General features: G+C 34.8%; 1 protein-coding gene across 2 annotated transcripts in view; it reads left to right on the top strand.

The window, feature by feature from the left end:
• LOC144979945 (uncharacterized) overlaps nucleotides 1-20,894 on the top strand; it is a 74,763-nt gene that overhangs the window by 44,403 nt on the left and 9,466 nt on the right. Inside the window, exons 5-15 of one of the 2 annotated variants that reach the window (XM_078927282.1) lie at nucleotides 1,824-1,841; nucleotides 7,690-7,833; nucleotides 8,324-8,483; nucleotides 8,835-9,092; nucleotides 10,537-10,679; nucleotides 11,531-11,682; nucleotides 12,254-12,523; nucleotides 13,818-14,134; nucleotides 14,955-15,098; nucleotides 15,622-15,789; nucleotides 18,392-19,870. In XM_078927282.1, coding sequence (XP_078783408.1) covers nucleotides 1,824-1,841; nucleotides 7,690-7,833; nucleotides 8,324-8,483; nucleotides 8,835-9,092; nucleotides 10,537-10,679; nucleotides 11,531-11,682; nucleotides 12,254-12,523; nucleotides 13,818-14,134; nucleotides 14,955-15,098; nucleotides 15,622-15,789; nucleotides 18,392-19,870 — 3,253 coding nt within the window. The remainder of the gene's footprint in view (nucleotides 1-1,823; nucleotides 1,842-7,689; nucleotides 7,834-8,323; nucleotides 8,484-8,834; nucleotides 9,093-10,536; nucleotides 10,680-11,530; nucleotides 11,683-12,253; nucleotides 12,524-13,817; nucleotides 14,135-14,954; nucleotides 15,099-15,621; nucleotides 15,790-18,391; nucleotides 19,871-20,894) is intronic. The other variant, XM_078927283.1, reaches the window with a different exon arrangement.

The following is a 20,894-nucleotide window of genomic DNA, read 5'->3' as shown; positions in this document are numbered from 1 at the left end:
TTTAAATAAAGCCACAGACTTCAAAAATAAACCACAAATGGCAATGGGTGGGGGGGGGGGGGGAACTACTCAGGCCTCATTTGTATTGATGATAGTGTTACTGCTCTCTTGGTAAAAACAGTTGGGTGGTATAGTTGTTTTCCATTCAATTTTGGGGAATTTTGATTAGATTAGAATAAACTTGGAACTCTGTCTCGAAAGGTTTATAATAATATTTTCATATTTATTAGTCGGAACTTTCAAACATGCAAATGGATAGTGGTTGAGGTGTTTCAGAGCTTGAAGGGGCTTATGGCTGGAAAGCACTGAATGAAGAATCTTGATCATTGATATCTTCAAATGACGTGGCACATGATGGTGATGATGGAGATGATGATGGTGAGGATGGATGGTTAATGAAATGATAATGATGGCAAAGGCATGTCCTCACTTTGCCCAAAATGTTCCCATTTTGTGATTAATATTGCTGTCAGAAGGCTTTACATTTTACGAATTAATTTTGCTATATCAGGCTTGAGGCAGTCCCCTATCCCTCTGCTTTTAGGAGTTTTAACTAGCTTTAAATAAATACCTGGCTACCTGAGGTTGTAGACCATTCAAACATTAAACAAAAATGAATATATGTGACTTTAAAAAGCTGGAAAAAATATTTCCGGAAAGTTTTGGGTTCATTCATTCTTCGTGTCATCAAGATTAGCAATAATAAATGGTTATGCAATTTGTCGAAACCTAAAAATGGACCTTTCCTCTTTTACCTTTATTATATTACTATTATGTCAATGAAGGGTAAGGTCTTGAAATGTTCTTTGATGCATTTCTTTTTCTTTTTCTAAGACATTTTATTGACTTTTGTTCAATACTGTCAGACTACATAGAGGTATGATCTGTCAAAAACCAGTCTAAAACGACAAATCTGTCGTAGTCTGAAAAAAAAAAAAGAAAAAAAAAGTGTTTTCAAATTTTGGCCAGAAAAATCATCCTTCAAAGATCAATCGATTAAAATTACCCTCATCTTGCCAAAAAAAAAAACAAAAAAACCCTCAAATCTTCTTTGAAGTTCCAGGTTTATGAAATATTTTGACAGGAGGAGGGTTATTTTAATTGATCAATATTTGAAGGAAACGTTCTCTGGCCAACATTTGAAAAATTGTGTTTTGTTTTCTTGAGTATATCAGAATTATAGATACCGTATTAGAGACTGGAATCAGTTCTCAATTCAGGCTTGTCACAACAAACACAATGTGTACTTTATTCAGATCTGAGACTTGTAGAGATAAAATTCGGTATTGTGTGTATATTTTAAGGTGGCAAAAAGTCGGTACAAATTTGAACAAGTACTATTGCATTTGAACGTTAATGGAAAAATAGCTAGTGTTTTATACTCACTGGTGGATTTGGTTCTTCAACAAATTACTCTACATGTATTTGGAAGCAATTTAATAAAAAAGGAGCATTGAGTGTATCTTGCATTTGGAATAGTAGTGATTTCTTTCTATTTAAGTGCAATTTTTTTTTCATAGAAAATAATGATATCACGTATTTTGTTTGTTATGCGTCTATTTAAAGGTATGGTTTGATGCGTTTGACTAGATATCTTGAGGGAATTAATTTTATTTTCTCACATAAAATTAGTAGATTAATTAACAAGTAAATTATAGGTTCACCTTACCAACTATTATGTCTATAATGTAGATTGTTCTTATCTTTTTCATTGTTTTTCCTTTACTTTTTCATCTCTTCTTATTTCCCTTTATTTTATCTTTCTAGGAATAATATAATATACAATATTTATAAAAAATTGTTGATGCATTTTCTCTATGCAGACCATGATGACTTGCAAAGTAAGTCTAATGAAGGATATTCATAATTATAAGTTTATATATTTTCTTTTGTAAAAAAAAAACAAAACAAGCAAATGATTATACGTTTAGCAATTTTCTTAAACTGAAAACAAAAAAAGACGGTATAAGTTATGTCAAGTACTTTTCATTATCTGCAACTGAAAATATTATTTGCGAAAGAGATAAATATATTTAAGGGTAATGTCAAAAATAAAACAACATAAAATTTGGATTATCGCTTGAAGCCGAAATTGCGATAATAAAAATGAGAAACCTACAATGCGATATTCAAGTAGTTAAGAAACTAAATTTGAAATCCTGATTCGATAAGGCTACCCTGATTCTATGAGGTTGCCATGGACAGTTTCAGTTTTAAGGAGGGCGGTCTATTATGTCTCAAACAGGTCTGACTGGTTTTTAAATTCATCTTAAGTTATGAAATCAGAATTTGGAATACATCAATGGGTTTTTTAAAAATAAAAATAATAATGCCATGGATACAGAATAGATCAGTCTTAGTGTCAACTTTCAAATCCATTTAAATCAATTTTTTTTTTTGGTATCTAATGTTTACATATCCCCGCTGTTGTTTTGCAATCTTTGTGTATTTTTAATTATGTATGTAAGATATTTTTCACGCAGGATAGGAGCTTCCTTTATACCTTATCCTAGCTCAAGTCAAACTCATTTTTTGTTCATCACCGTGTGCCCCTCTTATTCCCACGATTCCATTTGTATTTCAGAACATAAGTAATCAATTGCAAATCTCTATAATATTTTGCATTCAAAGTAGTTGTCATCAAATAGCTTAATTTTGTACATTTATTTGGCTGTTAGAAGCAATATTAATGTTTTAAATTGTTTCTCCACAATTTGCTTAACCCCGATTAAGTATTTTTTATTTAGTGCGTTGAAATTTTCCAAATCTTTATTCTCCATGCTTACACCCGAAAGAGTCATTTTTTCTAGAACTATGTTATATATATATATATATATATATATATATATATATATATATATATATATATATATATATATATATATATATATATATATATATATATATATATAATAGTATATTGTGTGATGTGAAGTTGCGTGCTTGTTTCAAATAAAATCTCAGCTGAAAAAGATTGAATACAAATGGGAAAGTCACCTCAGTACCCCGTTACGTTTTTCAAGTCTTTCTGCTACTTTGTTGTTATTTTTACAAAAAATATCATTATATGTATGTTCCTACAATATATTTTCTAACATTATTGATATCGTTCATATGTTCTTAGTATGCTGGCTATGCCATTTTAAGTCTTGAGCTTTCCTATATAGTTTCTAAAAACTAAAAAATGTTAGCTATTACTTCTATTATTATCATTTTTATTTGTAACAATTTCTGCTTCTAAAACATTCAAATACAGTTCTATTAGAGCCATAACTACCAGCAGCAGCTGTATCGTTCTTGTTTCTCTAGCATGCAGTCACAATGTTTTGCTACTCTTTGGATAGGAAACTTGTCTGTTACAAAGTACTTTACGCCAATTCTTAATAGAATAGTTAACCATTTATTTTATGGGGAGGCTTTTGGGAGACATCTTGTGGTATGGGATTCAAGGTGTTTGTACGTCAGTTCAAGGATCTTCCAATTCAGCCAATGGTTTGTTTTAAAAGTTCGAGGGAAAAAAAAATAATAAATAAATAAATTAAAAAATGAGCGTACCCCTTTCTACCTATTCAATCTAAATATCTTTTATTCATGTACTGTTAAATATTTATTGGGATAAAATTATGGTGATCTTACTTTTCTTGTCATGATTCAGAGTTCAACAAATCTTTTTACTTTACTCAATGGCACAAAAGTGGAGGTAACCTCTTGATTCACCATTTGTTTTTCAAAAGTCTTACCAATCAACTTTTATTCTTTAAATCATTGATTTTTAAAAGTGTATTTCTCTTCCTACTCCTTTCCCCACATTGCTTGTTTTAAAAAAAATAAAGATAAACACTAAAATGGTTGTTAACGAAGACCAAAAAGAAAAACAAAGGAAAATGACATCATGAAAATTCGGCCAAGTTCAGATTTTATACAATTTGTCTAGTTTACAATATTATAAAGAGATGTATGTCAACTGTGTCAGGGAAACCGATCATGGGTGTAATTTACTACGTATGTTTTGGTATAATAATAATAATAATAGTAATCGCCTGCTGCCATTTTGACTCTTACTGTTTGGTCAGTTAGGTTACAGGTGACGATTACTTGTTTTGAATTAGCATCGCTTTCAGGCAAAGTGGGTTCACTGGTCTTTTCCTTTCAGGCAAATTGATCCATGCAAAATATCACCCATCCTACTGATTTATAATAAGATACATTTGTATTAGCAGTTATCCACTTATGAAGGGGGTCCGAGTGCTTATGCAAATATGAAGGTTACATACACAAAAAAATGCACAAATTATTCACATTTCAATAGGAATCTTATCTATTCGGAAACATTATGATAAGTGGGTGTTCAAGCTCTTTTTAAATTCATAGATAATGAATTGCTGAAGCAAGGTGTAGGCCATTTCAGACAACAGGTTCAAATTAAAATGTGAAAACATTTTTTCTCCCACTTGTAGTCTGATGTTGGGAACTTTCAATTTACAGGAGTCATTTGAAGATAAACAAAACCACTTATAACTTAAGAAAACACTTTCATTTATCTTCAATTGGTTAACCTGATGCAGTTGTCAAGAATCTGATATCGTTTCTAAGTTTAACAAAAAAACAAAACAACTCTTTTAATAGAAATCAATATTTAGATTCTGTCCTCACAGTTTGTCTATTACCATTTTAGTGTAATTGCTTGATTTCTGTCTGTATTTTAAATGGAGTCTTATGTCAGCTTCGTCAATAGTTCAATCGTCCTGGTGTGTTCTGAATTGTATCGTCTCTTTTTGAAATTTATTTTACACTGATTTGCTCAACCGGCATATGCAGGTGGGTAGGAGGTCACATGTTGTGTCATCTTTTCCCCTATATCCGTTTTCTGTGTTGCTTTCTGTCTTTGTCTTGAAATGGGATCATTTGGTTGTGTCATGGCCCTTGCTAGAATCCTCGGCTGAGAGGGAAACAGTCAAATGTAGTGTGTTAGTTTTTGAAGGTGATATTTTTTTCATTTTAAATCATCTCTGTTATGTAGTATCTGTTATATTTTTTTGTTTGTTTAAACATATCTTGTAAACATTTGAGTGAGTTCCTCTCAGTTGGATTCTGTGCTGGTGTTTGGTTGAGACATTTAGGTGATCTCAAACTAAGTACATTGATGGTAGGCTCTTGGAATCTACATCTATTCCCTGTTGGAACCAACTCCCCTTTCTCTTACTTTTTCTTTGGTGCTTTAATTGTAATTCTATAATTTATTAACTATCTCATTTTCTTCGTTTTTACTGGCGCTGACATGACCAAAATGTGTTGCAAGTGCCATTAAAAAAACCCCTTTAAAAACAAAGCAAAAATAACCGTGAAGATTTTGTTTCGCATCATCAGTGAAACAACTCAGGGCTGCCATCATCCCCTTTCCATCTCAATCTCCTTTTTTGGCTTTGAAAAGCAAATTTGACTTGACTAGATTCAGTCACAAGCTTTATTTTTGAAAATATTATTTAAAAAAATATTTGATACTATCTTGAACATGAGCTTTTATATAGCGCAATATCTACTAAACATGCTCAAAGTGCTTTACAAAAGGGTCCCTGGTCTACAGCAACACATAACAAATAGAATGCGACATGACGCAGGCGATACTACAATTTTTCCAACAGACAATGCAGTTAACCACCAGGTACTCATTTTTACACCTGAGTACAGTGAGAGAATGTGATGAAAGAGTCTTTTCCTGGGACTCAACTATGTATTGACTAAGGCTTGAACCCAGGACCTTCTGATCTGAAAGCGAGTGTCATACCACAAGACCACACAGCTGCACACCGATAGAAATTACTTTATGTAATTCTTATCAATTTTAAACACTTGATTACATGTAGTAAAAAAAACCAAAACATTCAATCTTTTTTTTTTTGACTTTGGAAAGGAAATTTGACTTGATAAGATTAAGTCACACTATAGTGAGTCACAAGTTATAATTTTAGAAATTATTTTTTTTTTTTAAATGTTTGATACTATCTGCCTATAGAAATTACTATAATATGTAATCGTTGTGAATTTTAACGATTTGATTACATGTTGTAAAATTATTTGAAAATTATCTGCTTATTTTTATTTTTCAATTCGTCCTTTCAATTAATTCAGCATGGGGCAGCATGCCACCGCTTTGTACACAAAAGGTAAAGAGTTCAAATCCCCAAATGCGTTATGTGGCCTTGAGCAAGCCACCTTGATCAAACTCAATTTGCTGTCTTCCACTGCTGTTGACACCTGGGTTATTCCAGTCTTCCCCTGACAAATATCACCATTGGGGATGAATAAAGAGGAATTTTATTTCATTTATTTTTTTTTTTTTAATCTGCCACAAACCCTATTCTCAGGATTCAAACTTTCTTCCTGCTTCGGCCCGGGTGGTCTGGTTTTTCTCATCTCTTGTTTACGTTGCTTAAAAAAATAAAAAAGAAAAAAAATTATATATATATATATATATATATATATATATATATATATATATATATATATATATATATATATATATATATATATATATATATATATATATATTTATATATATATATATTTATATATATATATATATATATATATATATATATATATATATATATATATATATATATATATATATATATGTAGACAAGTAAATATTTTGGAAAATGCAACTTATTTTAAAGTCAACTTTTGCTATTTCAGACATTATACATTTGTCTCAACCCACCTCAATTTTGTATTATTCCCGCGTTTTTAAATGCTTGAGAGTGGTTTAAAAATTAAAATGATCTGAGAGAATTTAACAATAAAGTAGGCAATTTATCTCAAGTTTGTTTTTTTTTTTCGTTTTTAAAAAAATTTTCTAACTTATAAATTTAATTTTCACCATTATTTTTAACCTTGACAGAATACCACCGTATGTATTTTGTTGTTGTTGTTGTTGTTGAACTTGTTGGGTGACAAGGTGTTTACGTCTAACAAGTTAGCTGTCACATATTTGGCTCCTAATTGAAATAGTCCTTCAGAGCCATTATTGGCCATGAAGCCTGAGTGTATCCCAGCTTCTATAGCGTGAATCGGACAATAGCAATTGCTTGTTACCCTTTGGATAGGATGCTAGTCTATCGCATGGTACTTTCTGTTGGATGTAACAGATGCAACTACCAAACAACTGCTGGGTGAATAGGTTGTGTGTGTGTGTGTGTGTGTGTGTGTGTGTGTGTGTGTGTGTGCTCTACCAACTCCTGATTGAAGTTGTTGCATTTATTTTTTAATAGCTTTTCAGTCTACAGATTCAAGCAGCTTAGTATTCAATTCGGTGTTATTTGGTCATTATTGTTGTCATCGTCATCATCATCATCATCATCATCATCATCATCATCATCATCATCATCATCGTTATCATCATCACCATCATCATCATAACTGTTAACATCTGTGTCATTGTTGCAACATTTTTAATCATCTTCATCGCATTACAATCTGAATCGCTAATTTAACAACATATTACATCACCCAATTGTTATCTTCACTCTCAAAACTGACTTTGATCTCCCCCCCCCCCTCCCCCTCCTCCATCTGTCCCTCTAACTTTTATTTTCTAAACACTTTTCTGTTGCATTGCATTGTTATTCCACAAAATATTTTCATCATTTTATAATATCCTATTGTCCTGTCATTCATTCATACTACCAGAGGAACACATTCCAATCAGTGCTGGTTTTGGACAACACGGGTAAAAAGTCATTCGTCATCTTGAACTATGCCAAGATTGACTGGACCACAGGTTCCAACAGCCAGGGGGATTCCCTCACTGGTCTAGGGGGAAATCCTGCACAGGTAGGCATGCATGGAATTTATAGAATTAAAAAAAAAAAAGTTACACTCATCCTATCCTTGGTTTCCAATAGCTCAAATGATAGAGCGCTTAAATCACAAACAAGCTGAATCGGTTCAAATCGGTGTCTTTTATCAAATTTCTTTATGCTTCCATCCCTCCCTTTTTTTCCTTGATTTGGAAGCTGGGTCAAAATTGGATCTCATGAAAAGTACCCTGGGAAAGGCTTTTGCAATAAATTTTGGCTGTCATTTATGTATTATAGAAACAACGAAAAAAAAAGAATCACAAGGAGCAAAAACCTAATAATCATCTCAGTCACAAATATTAGTTTTATAAGAAGAATTTGGGGAAGATACCTATAAGAAAGAAATTTTTACTCAGTTATCAAATGAATTTGACTTAGTTGCCTGGGGTTTTAATCAAATGAAGCAGATCATACAAACCAACAAACATTTGTTTAAATCTCCTTTATTTTTCTTTTTATTTCAGGCTGGATTCAATGCTGGGGATGGCCAAAACTACTTTGAGATAGAGGGTGCCAGAACTGATGCCATTGTCAACTTGACTCAGACCAGCAACGTAGGAGTGCCAGGAAAGTGGATATTCCGTATAGATTCAGCCAATATAGAGGAGGCTTGTTCATCTTCTGGTAAGTCAGAAATACCCATTGTCGGTCCATAGGCCATAAACCAAATTCACTGGCTCTCTATCTCTCTCTGTCTCTCTCTCTATCTCTCTCTGTCTCTCTCTCTGTCTCTCTCTCTCTCTCTCTCTCTCTCTCTCTCTCTCTCTTCTCTCTCTCTCTTCTCCCCCTCTCTCTCTCTTTCTCCCCCCCCCCCTCACTCTCTCTTTCTCTCATTCACTGAAACTTATGAATAGCTGTGAGTTTTTGTAATTGATAAAATTTAGAATAATTATCGAAGAGGTTAAAATTGTATTACTTGATTTAAATTCTTTAACTAAATTGCTTGTATTCCTTTTTTTTTTCTTTCTTTCCCAGATCATGGCAAATTGTTTTTCTGGCCACCGTATGCGTCCATGCTCGGAGGTGAAGTTATATCTGTCAATGGCCCGTGTTTCTCAGACTCTTTGTCCATCGTAGGACGCATAGAGAAAATTGGGCAAGAGTTTTGCTGCTACGCCATACACAGCACAGAAGCTAAATGCGTTATACCACCCGTGTTCCAAACCGGTGTTCTCTCTGTATCGTTGAATATAGGAAACAGAGGCTGGAATTTCACTGGCCAGTTAGAATTCAGTAAGTTATGAAATGTTCTGTAAATTTACCCTGTAACAGTAGGGCTTGCCAATAGGCTTCAACAGTCATGACGTCACTTCCCTTGTAATGACGCATAGTAACTTAGCAACTGGTTCTAAGCTATCGGAACAAGGCGGATGCCTTTATGAAATACTTCTCCGACCAGCATAAAAGTGTATCCAGAGGAGAAAAACATTATAAATCTGATCATGTTTTGACTTCTATACATTCTTATTACGTTACATGTGAAAAGTTCTAGCCGCATGAAGAATAAAGAGAACCGATTTTATTTGTTTAGAACCATGCTACTCATTGCTGGGCGGATGTGACATCAGACTATTGAAGCCAATTAGAGTGTAGCTGAGGTTGTGCCAAAAGGTCGTTTTTGTGAAGTTCGCCATAAAAATACCCCAAAAATAAGTTATTTTTGAAAAAGTGAGGAAAAAATTCGTTTTCATCAGTTTCTATCAATTAAATAATATAAAATAAACCAAAAAAGCTCTAGTAGAATAGCAGAATTAGTTTCTCAGAGGATTAAAAAACACCTAAAATGGAAGACCCTTCATACAAGAAGAAAAGAAGCAAGACTTTCACAAATTTATAAACTCGTTAACGGCACAGCATGTCAATGACAGTCCTGTTTAGCCTCAGGCGACAACAAAGCAAATATTCAACAAAAAACAACCACAGCAGGAAATTTACAAAACCACAGACAAACACTGATGCATCAAAGTTCAGCTTCTTTCCTTGAACCATTGATGACTGGAACAAATTTGCAAAACACAGCCATCAACAGCCTATCCCCAGAATCTTTTAGAGAGACATTCTCACTGTTTTAGTATTGGTTTACGTGGTCTTAATGTCACACAATTTAGAACTGTAAATAACATTGCACAATGGACAGGAATGTCTCGTGCATATTAAAATATTGGATTGGATTGGATATGCAGGTTTTTTGTTGTTTTTTTTTGTTTTGTTTTTTTTTGTCCATGAAATTTTCTCCTACCATTTACAGGGGGTGAGATGACAAATTAGATAACGTCACCAGGGGGATATAATTTTTGACGTTGCTGGCAGCTTCAAACTTCACTCCAATTGCTGAATTCGCTGTACTGCTTTGCCGCTGACTCTTTCAGACCTGCCCACTTAAAAATGTTTAAATCCGTATTTCTTAGAAAATAAAAGTAGTTGTCGCTTTTGTAAACTTTAAAAATCAACAATGTTACCAGAATTGAAATACATTTTGAAACCATTAAAATATCATTTAGTCTGGCACCAAACTTTAGTTTTCAATGTTTTTATGACTTGAAAGATGCTTATGCAGTTCTGAAATTGGAGCCAAAATTACGAATTTCTACGAATTTTTCACAATAGTAGGCAGGTCTGCTCTATGGTTATTTCAGTCTTGTTTTATTTATTGTTTATTTTTTTATCTCTGCCTCAGAAAATATTGTAGACATGGATCAAGCTCTGGTTCGTCATGATCCTGACTCGTGGCTTCCAGGCAGGAATGTCAAAGCATCTTGGAGGGATGGTGTCAGTGTGGGAAATGCTTCCAGATATTTAGTCGAACTTTTAGAATATCAGGTAATCCTTTATTTCTATTCATCTCTTCACTCGTTACGCATATTTAATCTGCATAAACAGATTTTTTTTTTCTTTAAAATTTTTTTATGGGGGGTCAAATTTGGGACACATTTGAATCAGGAACGAAACATTCAAATTTGTCCCAAATTTGACCCCCCGTAAAAAATTCTAAAGGAAAAAAAAAAATCAAATCAGATTCAAATGTGTATAGTTGAATTTTAGATTCAAATGAATGAAAATGTGGTTATTTTACTCTTCATCAATTCTTAAGTGTTTTAAGGTGACAATTTATGTTTTTAATGATGAAAAATCATGTATGTAAGGTTTTTTCAGATTCCCTTTGCAGTGGGAATTCTGTTTTTGTTATTATTTCCACATATTGTATTCATCAATATCATCTATATTATTTTAGAACTACAGTGGCTCCCAAGCCCACTGCTTGAATGTCTGTTCAGCCTAAGTGCCCATCTCCGCCCTCCCCCTGGAAATATTTATTTCAATCTAATTCATCAATCTAAATGACCACTCTTTTGAATCCTTTTTGCCTGCAGGCCATGTTTTTTTTTTTTTTTGTTTTTTTTTTTCTTCCGACAATTATGGGCATAATCTCATCACCACCTCAGTTCCTGTTCCAGCTTATCAATAAAGCACCTTCAATTTGTTTATTTGTTTGAATTATTCCATTTATATGTGTTCATACTTCGATATCTCACTAAGTGTTTGTTGTTTTTCTTTTTAAATTTTTCACTGATCTTTATTTGTAAGAGAAAGAGAGGAAAAGAAAAAAAGATGAGGAAATAGAAAAAGACTTCTATTTCATTTTCAATGAATATTTAATTTTTTTTTTGCAGGTAATTAAAGGTGTCCCACAGTTCCACACTGTATACAGTAAATACCGGACGACCATCCAAAATAGACAAGTGACCATCAAGATACCAAAAACATTCAACACCTTAGCCCTTGCCGTCGTCAGAGTTACTTTTTCCATGGAACAATGTCAAAAGTAAGTCTTTGTGATGTATGTCAATGACTCTGTTATTTTAATTTTACTTTCTTAGTTAACAAAAATCTAATAGTATGATGTCAGACCAATTGAGATAATCTCTATAAAAATTATATGATTTTTACATATTTCAAAACTTGGCCACAATAAAGGATGATTGTTCAGATTAAAGTACAGAAAATTAAGTTTGCATATATATACGTTGAACAAAATTGAAAAATATTGTCTTAAATTGAATCTTTACATTGAATCTTAAGACCAGGTGTTACCATCCTTCTTTAAATTTTTACCAATTTCTATATCTGTCAATAGTAATATGCGCTTGGCTAAGAAGCTCACAACATTGCCATTCGGAAATATATCGGATCAACACACAAAACTCTGTGTAATCTTGAACATTTATAGTCTGGTTAGTACAGTTTAGTGAGAATTACTCATAAACACGGATGGCAAAAAACAATAGCATATACCAGAATGATGTCATTTTTGTTCTATCTATAAATACATCCTGTATATTTGAAAGAAGAAATTTATTGTTTATTTTTCTCTTGTTTATTTTATTTTTTGCCAGCATGGGCCCCTATGCATATTCCGATGTCTTTCCAATTCAACCCAAAACAACCACAAGGGCAGAAGAATTATGCTTTGACTGGTTGCAGGGTCAGGCACAGCTTCCCCCTCTCCAGGTTGCAGGTCAATGCCCATGCACTCGGGGTCAAGGTGAAGGTGACACTGGACAGTTTGTGAAGGATCCCCTTTGTAACGTTGATTCTGACTGGTCTATGAACTGTAAATATCGATCTCCTGATGCTGGAGAGTGTCACCTGCCCAATCTGGGAGAGTAAGTTACAGTCTGCATTTTCACTCTTTCGTTAGTATTTTACGATCACCAGCTTCAGGCAGCCCCTACCATTTTCTAGTCTAGATGAAAGGGCATTTTAAGCCATTACAAACTTTGTGCATTTTATTTAGCGCAATATCCACCAAACATGCTCAAATCGCTTTTTACAAGAGGTCCTTAGACAACAGGGCATAATCTCATCACCACCTGAACACATAGGTCGAGACAGTATCGTTGTAGTAATTTATCAAAGGAGCTGTATATCCTTGATTCTGTAGCAAGAAAAGGACAGCTTTTGTGTTGAGCTTTATGCCGTTCCATTGGTCAGGGACCCTTTATAAAGCGCTTTGAGCTCATTTAGAAGATATTTCAATATATAAAAGCACATGTTAGATGGCAAAGCTACACTTTGTGGAATGAAAAATACAGTTGATAAGGTCCAAAACAGTGCAAAATGTGCCAATTTTTCTTGAAGACAGGGTGCACTAAAATTAGTTTTTTTCAAATTCTAATAGCCATAAACATAAAATTAATGGCTTTGAAGCTTCATTTATTATTACATTGTTGTACATTTATTATTATTATTATTATTATTATTATTATTATTATTATTATTATTATTATTATTATTATTATTATTATTATTATTATGTATGCTTGAAGCCTGGTTTTGAAAAATGTGGAATTTGGCTGAAAATCACCAAAATTCCACCAATAGAACGAACCTCTTAATGGAACTACCATAACCATCAATCATAAAATGCATTAAAATAATCATGTTTTTAAGCAAAAAATGTTGCAGCTAGAACATTTTTCTTTCATTCACCGTTTTAGTGAAAATGAAAAATGAAAATATTACATACGGTTTTACTCAATCATTCAATTTGTCTTGTGCAGGAAGACTTTAAATATAAATTCCTTGAAAATTTTCAACATGGTTGAGGATTGATAGGCCTTCATTGTTTTTATCACATTTTGATAAAGATATTGAAGTGGCCGAGTGGTTAAGGCATTGCACTGTGACCCGGAATGTCCCTGGTTCGAGCCCCGCTTCAGACACTTTCTTTTTTTTTCCTTGGGCAAGATTATTAACCCTCAATTTGCTCACTTGGACAACATGGGTAATTTCTGTTAACATCAGACATCTTGATTGATGATTTATCTATATTCCTTCGTGGAATGCCTAGGCGACGATATCTTATGATGTCATGGCGGACGGGCATAATTTTTTTTTTTTTTAATTGATAAATATATGTTCACAAAATTAACTTGTCACATATTTTCTGATTCACAGAGACGCCTCAGCAAGTTACGCATGCTGCTACGATAAAACTTCTGGGGAGCTTTTAAATCCCCTTGAAGGTCTTGGCGGGGGTACCACAGAAAGATACACCATTCGTGCCTCCTCCTCCTCCTCCTCATCCCTCCAATCCCCACAGTCTTCCTCTTCCCTAGCGGATACACCAATCGTCCCATACTTTTCCTACATGCAGTCGGATGTAGCCCCTTTTCTTTACTGCTGTACTTACTCGTCCAATGCCTCTTTGTGCCAAGAATACCTCCAACTACGACCTCCTGTCAGTTGCCAGGGTTACAAGACCCCTGCCTGTGGTTAGTATTAGATTTAAACTAATATGGAAATAAAGTAACAATTAGGTATGCATATTTTGCTTAGATCATTTAGTCACTCACCAAGCACAGTATCACTTGACTTTGTTACTAATTGATACATTGCACTACCTAGTCACCAAAATTACTTTTAGGTCATGTAGGATTCAAGATAATGCCACTCTTGTTGGCATGTGATAATGTACTTGTTATTTTCAATCTGTACTTTTGTTGAGCTATACTTCCTGTCCTAGTCTAAATTCTTAAATATTCAATTATTCAATGGTGAATGAAAGACAAATTATAACTTGTTCCATGGAAGAGTGCATTTCAAAACTGAAAAAAAAAAAGAAAAATATTAGAGGTAAAATAGACAATCTTGGTGAATGGGAAAAAAATTGAAAAGTGATAGGTTACTTAATTTAGTGTATTTCACAGCTTTCACAGGGGACTTGTTTTATGGAAGATTGTGTCAAAGTGGAAAATTTAAAGTGATAAAGTTGAAAATTTCTTGAGATGAAATTTACAGAGAGTCTGAAGATATATTGATTACAGTAATAGACTATGTGAATCATAAGATGCAATCCTGTCAAAAAATTCTTTTTTTAAAATGAAGATCGAAGATAATTTATGCTTTTATCCCCATTTCTTTTCTTTCTTTTTTTTCATTCTTCTTCTTCAATTAATGTGTAAAAAAAACCTTTATTTCGTTGACAAATGGAACGTTGTAAAGTTTAATTATAAGATTCCAAATGTCAACAGCTTCTATGTTTGGCTTTTTGAATTCATAATTGTTTTAAATATTTTAAATCTTGTACATTAGCACAAGGCAGTGGAGATCCTCATCTCGACTCCTTAGATGGTCAAAGTTTTACTTTCAATGGAGTTGGGGAGTTCACCTTTCTCAGGGTCAAGGACACCGATGTTGAGATACAAGTCAGGGCAGCTCGTGCTAAAGATGCTAATGGTAAGGATGAAGGCAGTCTCCCATTGCTATAAATATGTACATATTAACTCAGATGACCAAATTTATTTTGTCCTTATTCGTCATCGTTGACATGACGATTGTTTTTTTTTGTTTGTTTATATGAGAGTTTATTTAATCATAATGGTTAGGCTGTCCTAATAGCTCCATTGATAAAACACTCCACTCACAAGCAAACTCAACAGTTTCAAATTCCAGATTGAGTATGATACTTTTCAGACCTCTGTCCAACCAACAGCCATTAAGTAGCTGCATTTGTCTGAGGTATGACAGAAAGTACTTTTGCATTAGACTAGTACTTTACCCAAGATTTGCAAGCAGTTGCTACTGTGTATCTAGCGCTTCAGAATCAGGAATAATCTGTGTTTCATAGCTCTGAAGGACTCCCTATTTTCTTTTTTTTTTTTTTTTTTGAACAGGAAGGCCATGACAGTTTGTGTTATCAGATTGGTGAATAAAACCTTTAACATTTTTTTTCCTGATTTTTTTTTTTGTTTGTTGCCAGGTAATTACCAGAATGCTACAGTATTCAATGGTGTCGCCATGCGTACCAGTAATACCTCTTCAGTGGTGGAAATACTGCATGACTCATCAAAAGGGTCCTCAGACTATTTCACTGTTTTGTTGGATGGACAGCCTCTTGAAATCAGTACCTCCATCTCCAGTTTTAATGGTAAGGATTTTTTTTTTTAAATGTTGTTAATGATGAATTTTATAAATGCGACTTACAAATTTTTTTTAGAGGTGATACAATTTTTGGACTGAATAGGGCAAAATTGCAAATTAGTTCATAAAGCACTTGAGCTCTGCGACTGTAAAGTGATATGAATGAGTACAGAATGCAATCATACGCTGAAAAAATACATTTTAAAAAAATTTGGCCAAAAATTCATTCTTCGAATATTGGCCTATAAAAAAGGATCATTTTGTCAAAAAAATTTTAATCTGGGACTTCAAGACTTCTTTGAAGTTTGAAGGGTAAGTTTACTGACCAAAATTTTTTAAATGTATTTTTCTAGAGTATAGTCCAATCTCATGTACAATGTGCTTTATTAACATGCTTCAGCTCGAGGAGGACATAGATGTAGAGTCACATTGGGCAAAGATCAAGGAAGTCTACATAACAACTTGCCACGAGGTATTGGGGGTAAAGAAATCGGAACATAAAGAATGGATAAGTCCAACCACCTTGGACCTTATTGAAAAGAGGAGAACAAGGAAGGAACAAGTGAATGCAAGCCGAACAAGGGCTTCAAGACTGGATGCACAAGAGCAGTATCGAGCCATAGCTAAGGAAGTCAAAAGATCTGTGAAGAAAGACAAGGAAGCATTCATGAACAGACTTGCAGAGAAAGCAGAAGCAGCAGCGACTGGAGGACACATGAGGATCCTTTATCAAACTACCAAGACACTTGCTGGAAAATATGGGAAACCAGAGGTACCAGTCAAAGACAAAGATGGGAAAACTATTTTTGGAAAAGAGGCTCAATCTGAACGATGGAGGGAACATTTCAACTGCCTTCTGAACAGACCACCACCAGACAACCAGCCAGAAATTTTGCCTGCAAGGAATGAGCTACCAATTAGCTGTGATCCACCATCGATAGCAGAGATTGTGGGTGCCATTAACAAGATGAAAAGGGGGAAAGCTGCTGGACCAGACCAGATTCCACCGGAGGCTCTAAAAGTTGATGCGGAAAGAAATGCTGAGGCCCTGCACCCACTATTTGAGAGAATCTGGAATGACGGGATATTCCCAAAGGATTGGAAGGAAGGACATCTTATCAAGCTTCCAAAGAAAGGGGACCTCAGTAATTGTAATAATTATCGAGGCATCACTCTTCTTTCTATCCCAGGAAAGGTTTTCAACCGTATTATTTTAGAGAGAATTAAGAATGCAACAGATGCTAAACTGCGGGACGAACAGGCAGGTTTTCGAAAAAACCGTTCAACCACCGACCAGATTGCCTCTCTGCGAGTCATAGTGGAACAGTCTATAGAATGGAACTCTCCTCTTATTGTCAACTTTCTGGATTACGAGAAGGCTTTCGACAGTATTGACAGAGCAACATTGTGGAAAATTCTGGCACATTATGGACTCCCTGAAAAGATAGTAAACCTCATTAAGGAAATGTATGAAGGATCAAGTTGCAGGGTTGTACATGAAGATCAGCTTACTGACAGCTTTGAAATTAAGACTGGTGTCAAGCAGGGATGCTTGCTCTCTCCATTCCTGTTCATCCTTGCCATTGATTGGCTAATGAAGGAAACCTCCAAAGGGAGAAGAAATGGGATACAGTGGACCCCCTGGACACAGTTGGATGATCTGGATTTTGCAGATGATCTGGCTCTTTTGTCCCACACCCAGGACCAGATGCAAGCAAAAACCACAATTATAAACAGCCTGTCGGAATCAATTGGTCTAAGAATTCACCCTGCAAAGTCAAAGGTCTTGAGGATAGGTACGCGTCAAAGGGAGCAGATCAAAGTTAAAGATCAGGAACTCGAAGATATAGACACTTTCTGCTATCTCGGAAGTATAATTGACAAGGATGGAGGCACGGAAGCAGAGGTGAAAGCACGAATAGGAAAGGCACAGGCTGCATTCACATCTTTGAACAGAGTTTGGAGAACTAAAGATATCTCCCTTCAACTAAAGCTAAGACTTTTCAACTCAAACGTGAAGTCTGTCCTACTGTATGGATGTGAAACTTGGAACGCATCACAGGCATGTATAAGGAGGGTACAGATTTTCGTAAACAGGTGCATGCGTAAGCTACTCAGAATAAAATGGATGGATAGAATAAAAAATGAAGAAGTATGGAAAAGAACACAACAGAAACCAGTGGGAGAGGATATAGGAAGAAGACGATGGAGATGGATTGGACACACGCTTAGAAAGAATGACTCAACTATAACAAAGAAAGTATTGGACTGGAACCCTCAGGGCAGAAGATCAAGGGGAAGGCCACGAGGAACATGGAGAAGAATTAAAGAAGCTGATATACAGAGAAGTGGTAAGACCTGGAATGAGATAAAAAAGTTGGCTCAGGATAGAGAAGGATGGAAACTGTTTGTCTGTGGCCTATACCCTGACCCAGGGTGAAAAAGGCAATGATGATGATGATGATGATGATGAGTTACTACATTTGTTGTTTATGTACAATGAAAATAGATTTTAAAATTTAACTGATTGTTGTAACACATTGGTAGATAAGTTACATGTTTGAGATTCCTTACAATTTAGAAATGCCTAATTTTTTTTATATTTTCAGGGATCACAATGTATGCAAAAAAGAATAACGTTGATAACATCGATACGTCTATCAATAACAATGATATTGTTCAGGGCAATACTGCTGCTGTTACAATTGCCACTACAACTAGAACTATTGCAACTTCCACAAGGTCTATATCTGCTGCACCGGTAGTTCAACCCTCTGCTGGAAGTTTGGAAACTGCATTTTCATCATCATTATCATCATCATCGTCTTCATCATCATCATCATCATCAAGCAATAATGCAGCACCTAATTTATTTACTAGTCATAGAAACAATAATCATCCACCACCATCTCCTCTGGATCAAAATATTCACACAACTTCCAACTCTGTATCACGAACTCAGTCATCATCGAGAGGCAGCGAAAGAGAGAGTAGTGGTGGGGATGCATCTAATTCCATTACCCTGCCAACACAAACCACTGGGGAAAACTTGCATTTATCACCTGTTAACACACAGCACCACAGTGCACGGAAAACCAAAATGTCCTCAACACAGGATATCAGTAATAATTTATTTAGAAGTGACAGGACTTCTTCACAGGAAGGTTCAGCGTTGTTAAGAGGAACAACAACAACTGAGGCAACAGATCCTGAATTAGATAATGAAAATGATATTGACAATAAAGCTGTGATCAAATCGAATACTAATAATTCAATTAATTCAGAACCAGGTGCTACAGCCACCAGTGGAGCTGATTCTATGAATACTATTTTTTCTACTCATTTTTTATCTTCTGGCGGTGAAACAAGGAATATTAAAAGAAATGATAATTCCTCTATTTCATCTTCGAATGGAACTAATGTTGCAGCTAATTCTAGTACAACTGAACAGCCTTCTGTGATTGATCATTTTCTTGATAAGATGAAACCTGATCAGCTCGGTGTAACTGCTGATACTTTGACCCTCTCTGTAACAGGAGTGAAAAAAAATGGAGGAAGCAGTGTTAGCCGTAATGGGAAAGATGGACCGAGTGCAGGCAGCAGAAAAAACAATGATATTAATAATAATAATAATAATATTGATCAAGCTAGTAATAGTAAAAGCCTCAGCAACAGTATTCCTCATCGTCATAACCACACAACTTATCCGAACAACAATTTCAATTTTAACAATAATAATTTAGGTAAAAATGTTAATAGTAATAGTTATAGCGAGAACAATGGTAATCGTTATGGTAGTAGTATCAGTAATAATAACAGTTACCATGAAAATGGTGAAGTGATAGGAGGTGGTGATGAGAGTAATAATGACAATCAACAACAGCAACAAGATGGAAGAGATGATAACGATAGAAAGCGTAGGAGACGTCGGCAGGCTTCGTCACTGTCGTCAGACCAGGCGAGTGACGATGACAGTGGCAGCACGAGGGAAATAACTCTGGTTGCTGATTCAATAGGGCTGTCTGTATTGGTGGAAGTGACCCCAGACCTGTTGAATATTATGGTCATAGCAGGGCCTCAGTTGAAAGGTAAGTTTGTGAATTATTTATTTGGTTATTTAGTCAGATCATAGCACCAAACTACAACTAATCTAACCTAATCTACAACACTGATTCCTATTATCAGTCAAAGCCATGTGATTATTTAGCATCATGTAGTCATGACTAGCACAAGTACAGGCGGTCATGAGAATATCTGGGTGGGGTTCCTGACCTCGCATAGTGGGCAGGGAGCACTTACTGTGTCATCTACCCCCCTATATTTGTTTTCCAACTTGCTTTCTGTCTTTGTCTTGGAATGATATTACTTGGTTTTGTCCTGGCCCTGGACGGATACCCTGGCTGAGAGGGAAACAGTCAAATGTATAGTTAGTTTTGGGAGATGATATTTTTTTCCTTGTAAATCATCTCTCTGTTACACACTATATTATGTTTTGTATACATATGATTTGTAAACATTTGAGTGTATTCCTCTAAGTATGGACCTGTGCTTGTGTCTGGGTTAGACTTTTAGTGATCTCAAACTACATAAGTACTTTGATAGTGTGCTCTTGGAAACTACATCTGTTTCCTATTTGAACCAATTCCCCTTAGGCTTCCCTTTTCTTAGGTGCTTTAATTGTAATTCTAGAACTTTTTACTATCCCATTTTCTTCCTTTTTACTGGTGCTGATATGACCTTAATGTGTTGCAAGCGCTTTAAAACCCTTAAAAACCAAAAAGAATCATGATGATACAAGTATTGAGGCTTGTTCTGTCGGTAAGGCAAAGTGAGACTAAAAGCTAACTTAGGGATTGTGATTGGGTACAAATCAATATTTGTAAGTTTTGGGTATTATTTGGTAAACAAACAAAATCTTTATAATATTCAATACCTTAATCGATACTGACATTATGCTCCCTCAAATGGCAGGAATTATAATTATTCCACGATTATGTAGCATTTTTTCATGGTTTCACCATGTGCGATGTTTGCGCAATGCAGTGCCTAATTGCCCACTGCAATCATGTAATTTCCCTTAATTTTTATTTATTTTGTTTTTCTCTTTGTTTC

This window comes from Berghia stephanieae, chromosome 9 (genome assembly GCF_034508935.2).
Source record: "Berghia stephanieae isolate SIO BIC M18660-M18661 chromosome 9, UCSD_Bste_1.3, whole genome shotgun sequence".
Taxonomy (NCBI): domain Eukaryota; kingdom Metazoa; phylum Mollusca; class Gastropoda; order Nudibranchia; family Aeolidiidae; genus Berghia; species Berghia stephanieae.
The sequence above is the reverse complement of the archived record's forward strand: the minus strand, read 5'-3'. Positions and strand labels throughout refer to the sequence as shown.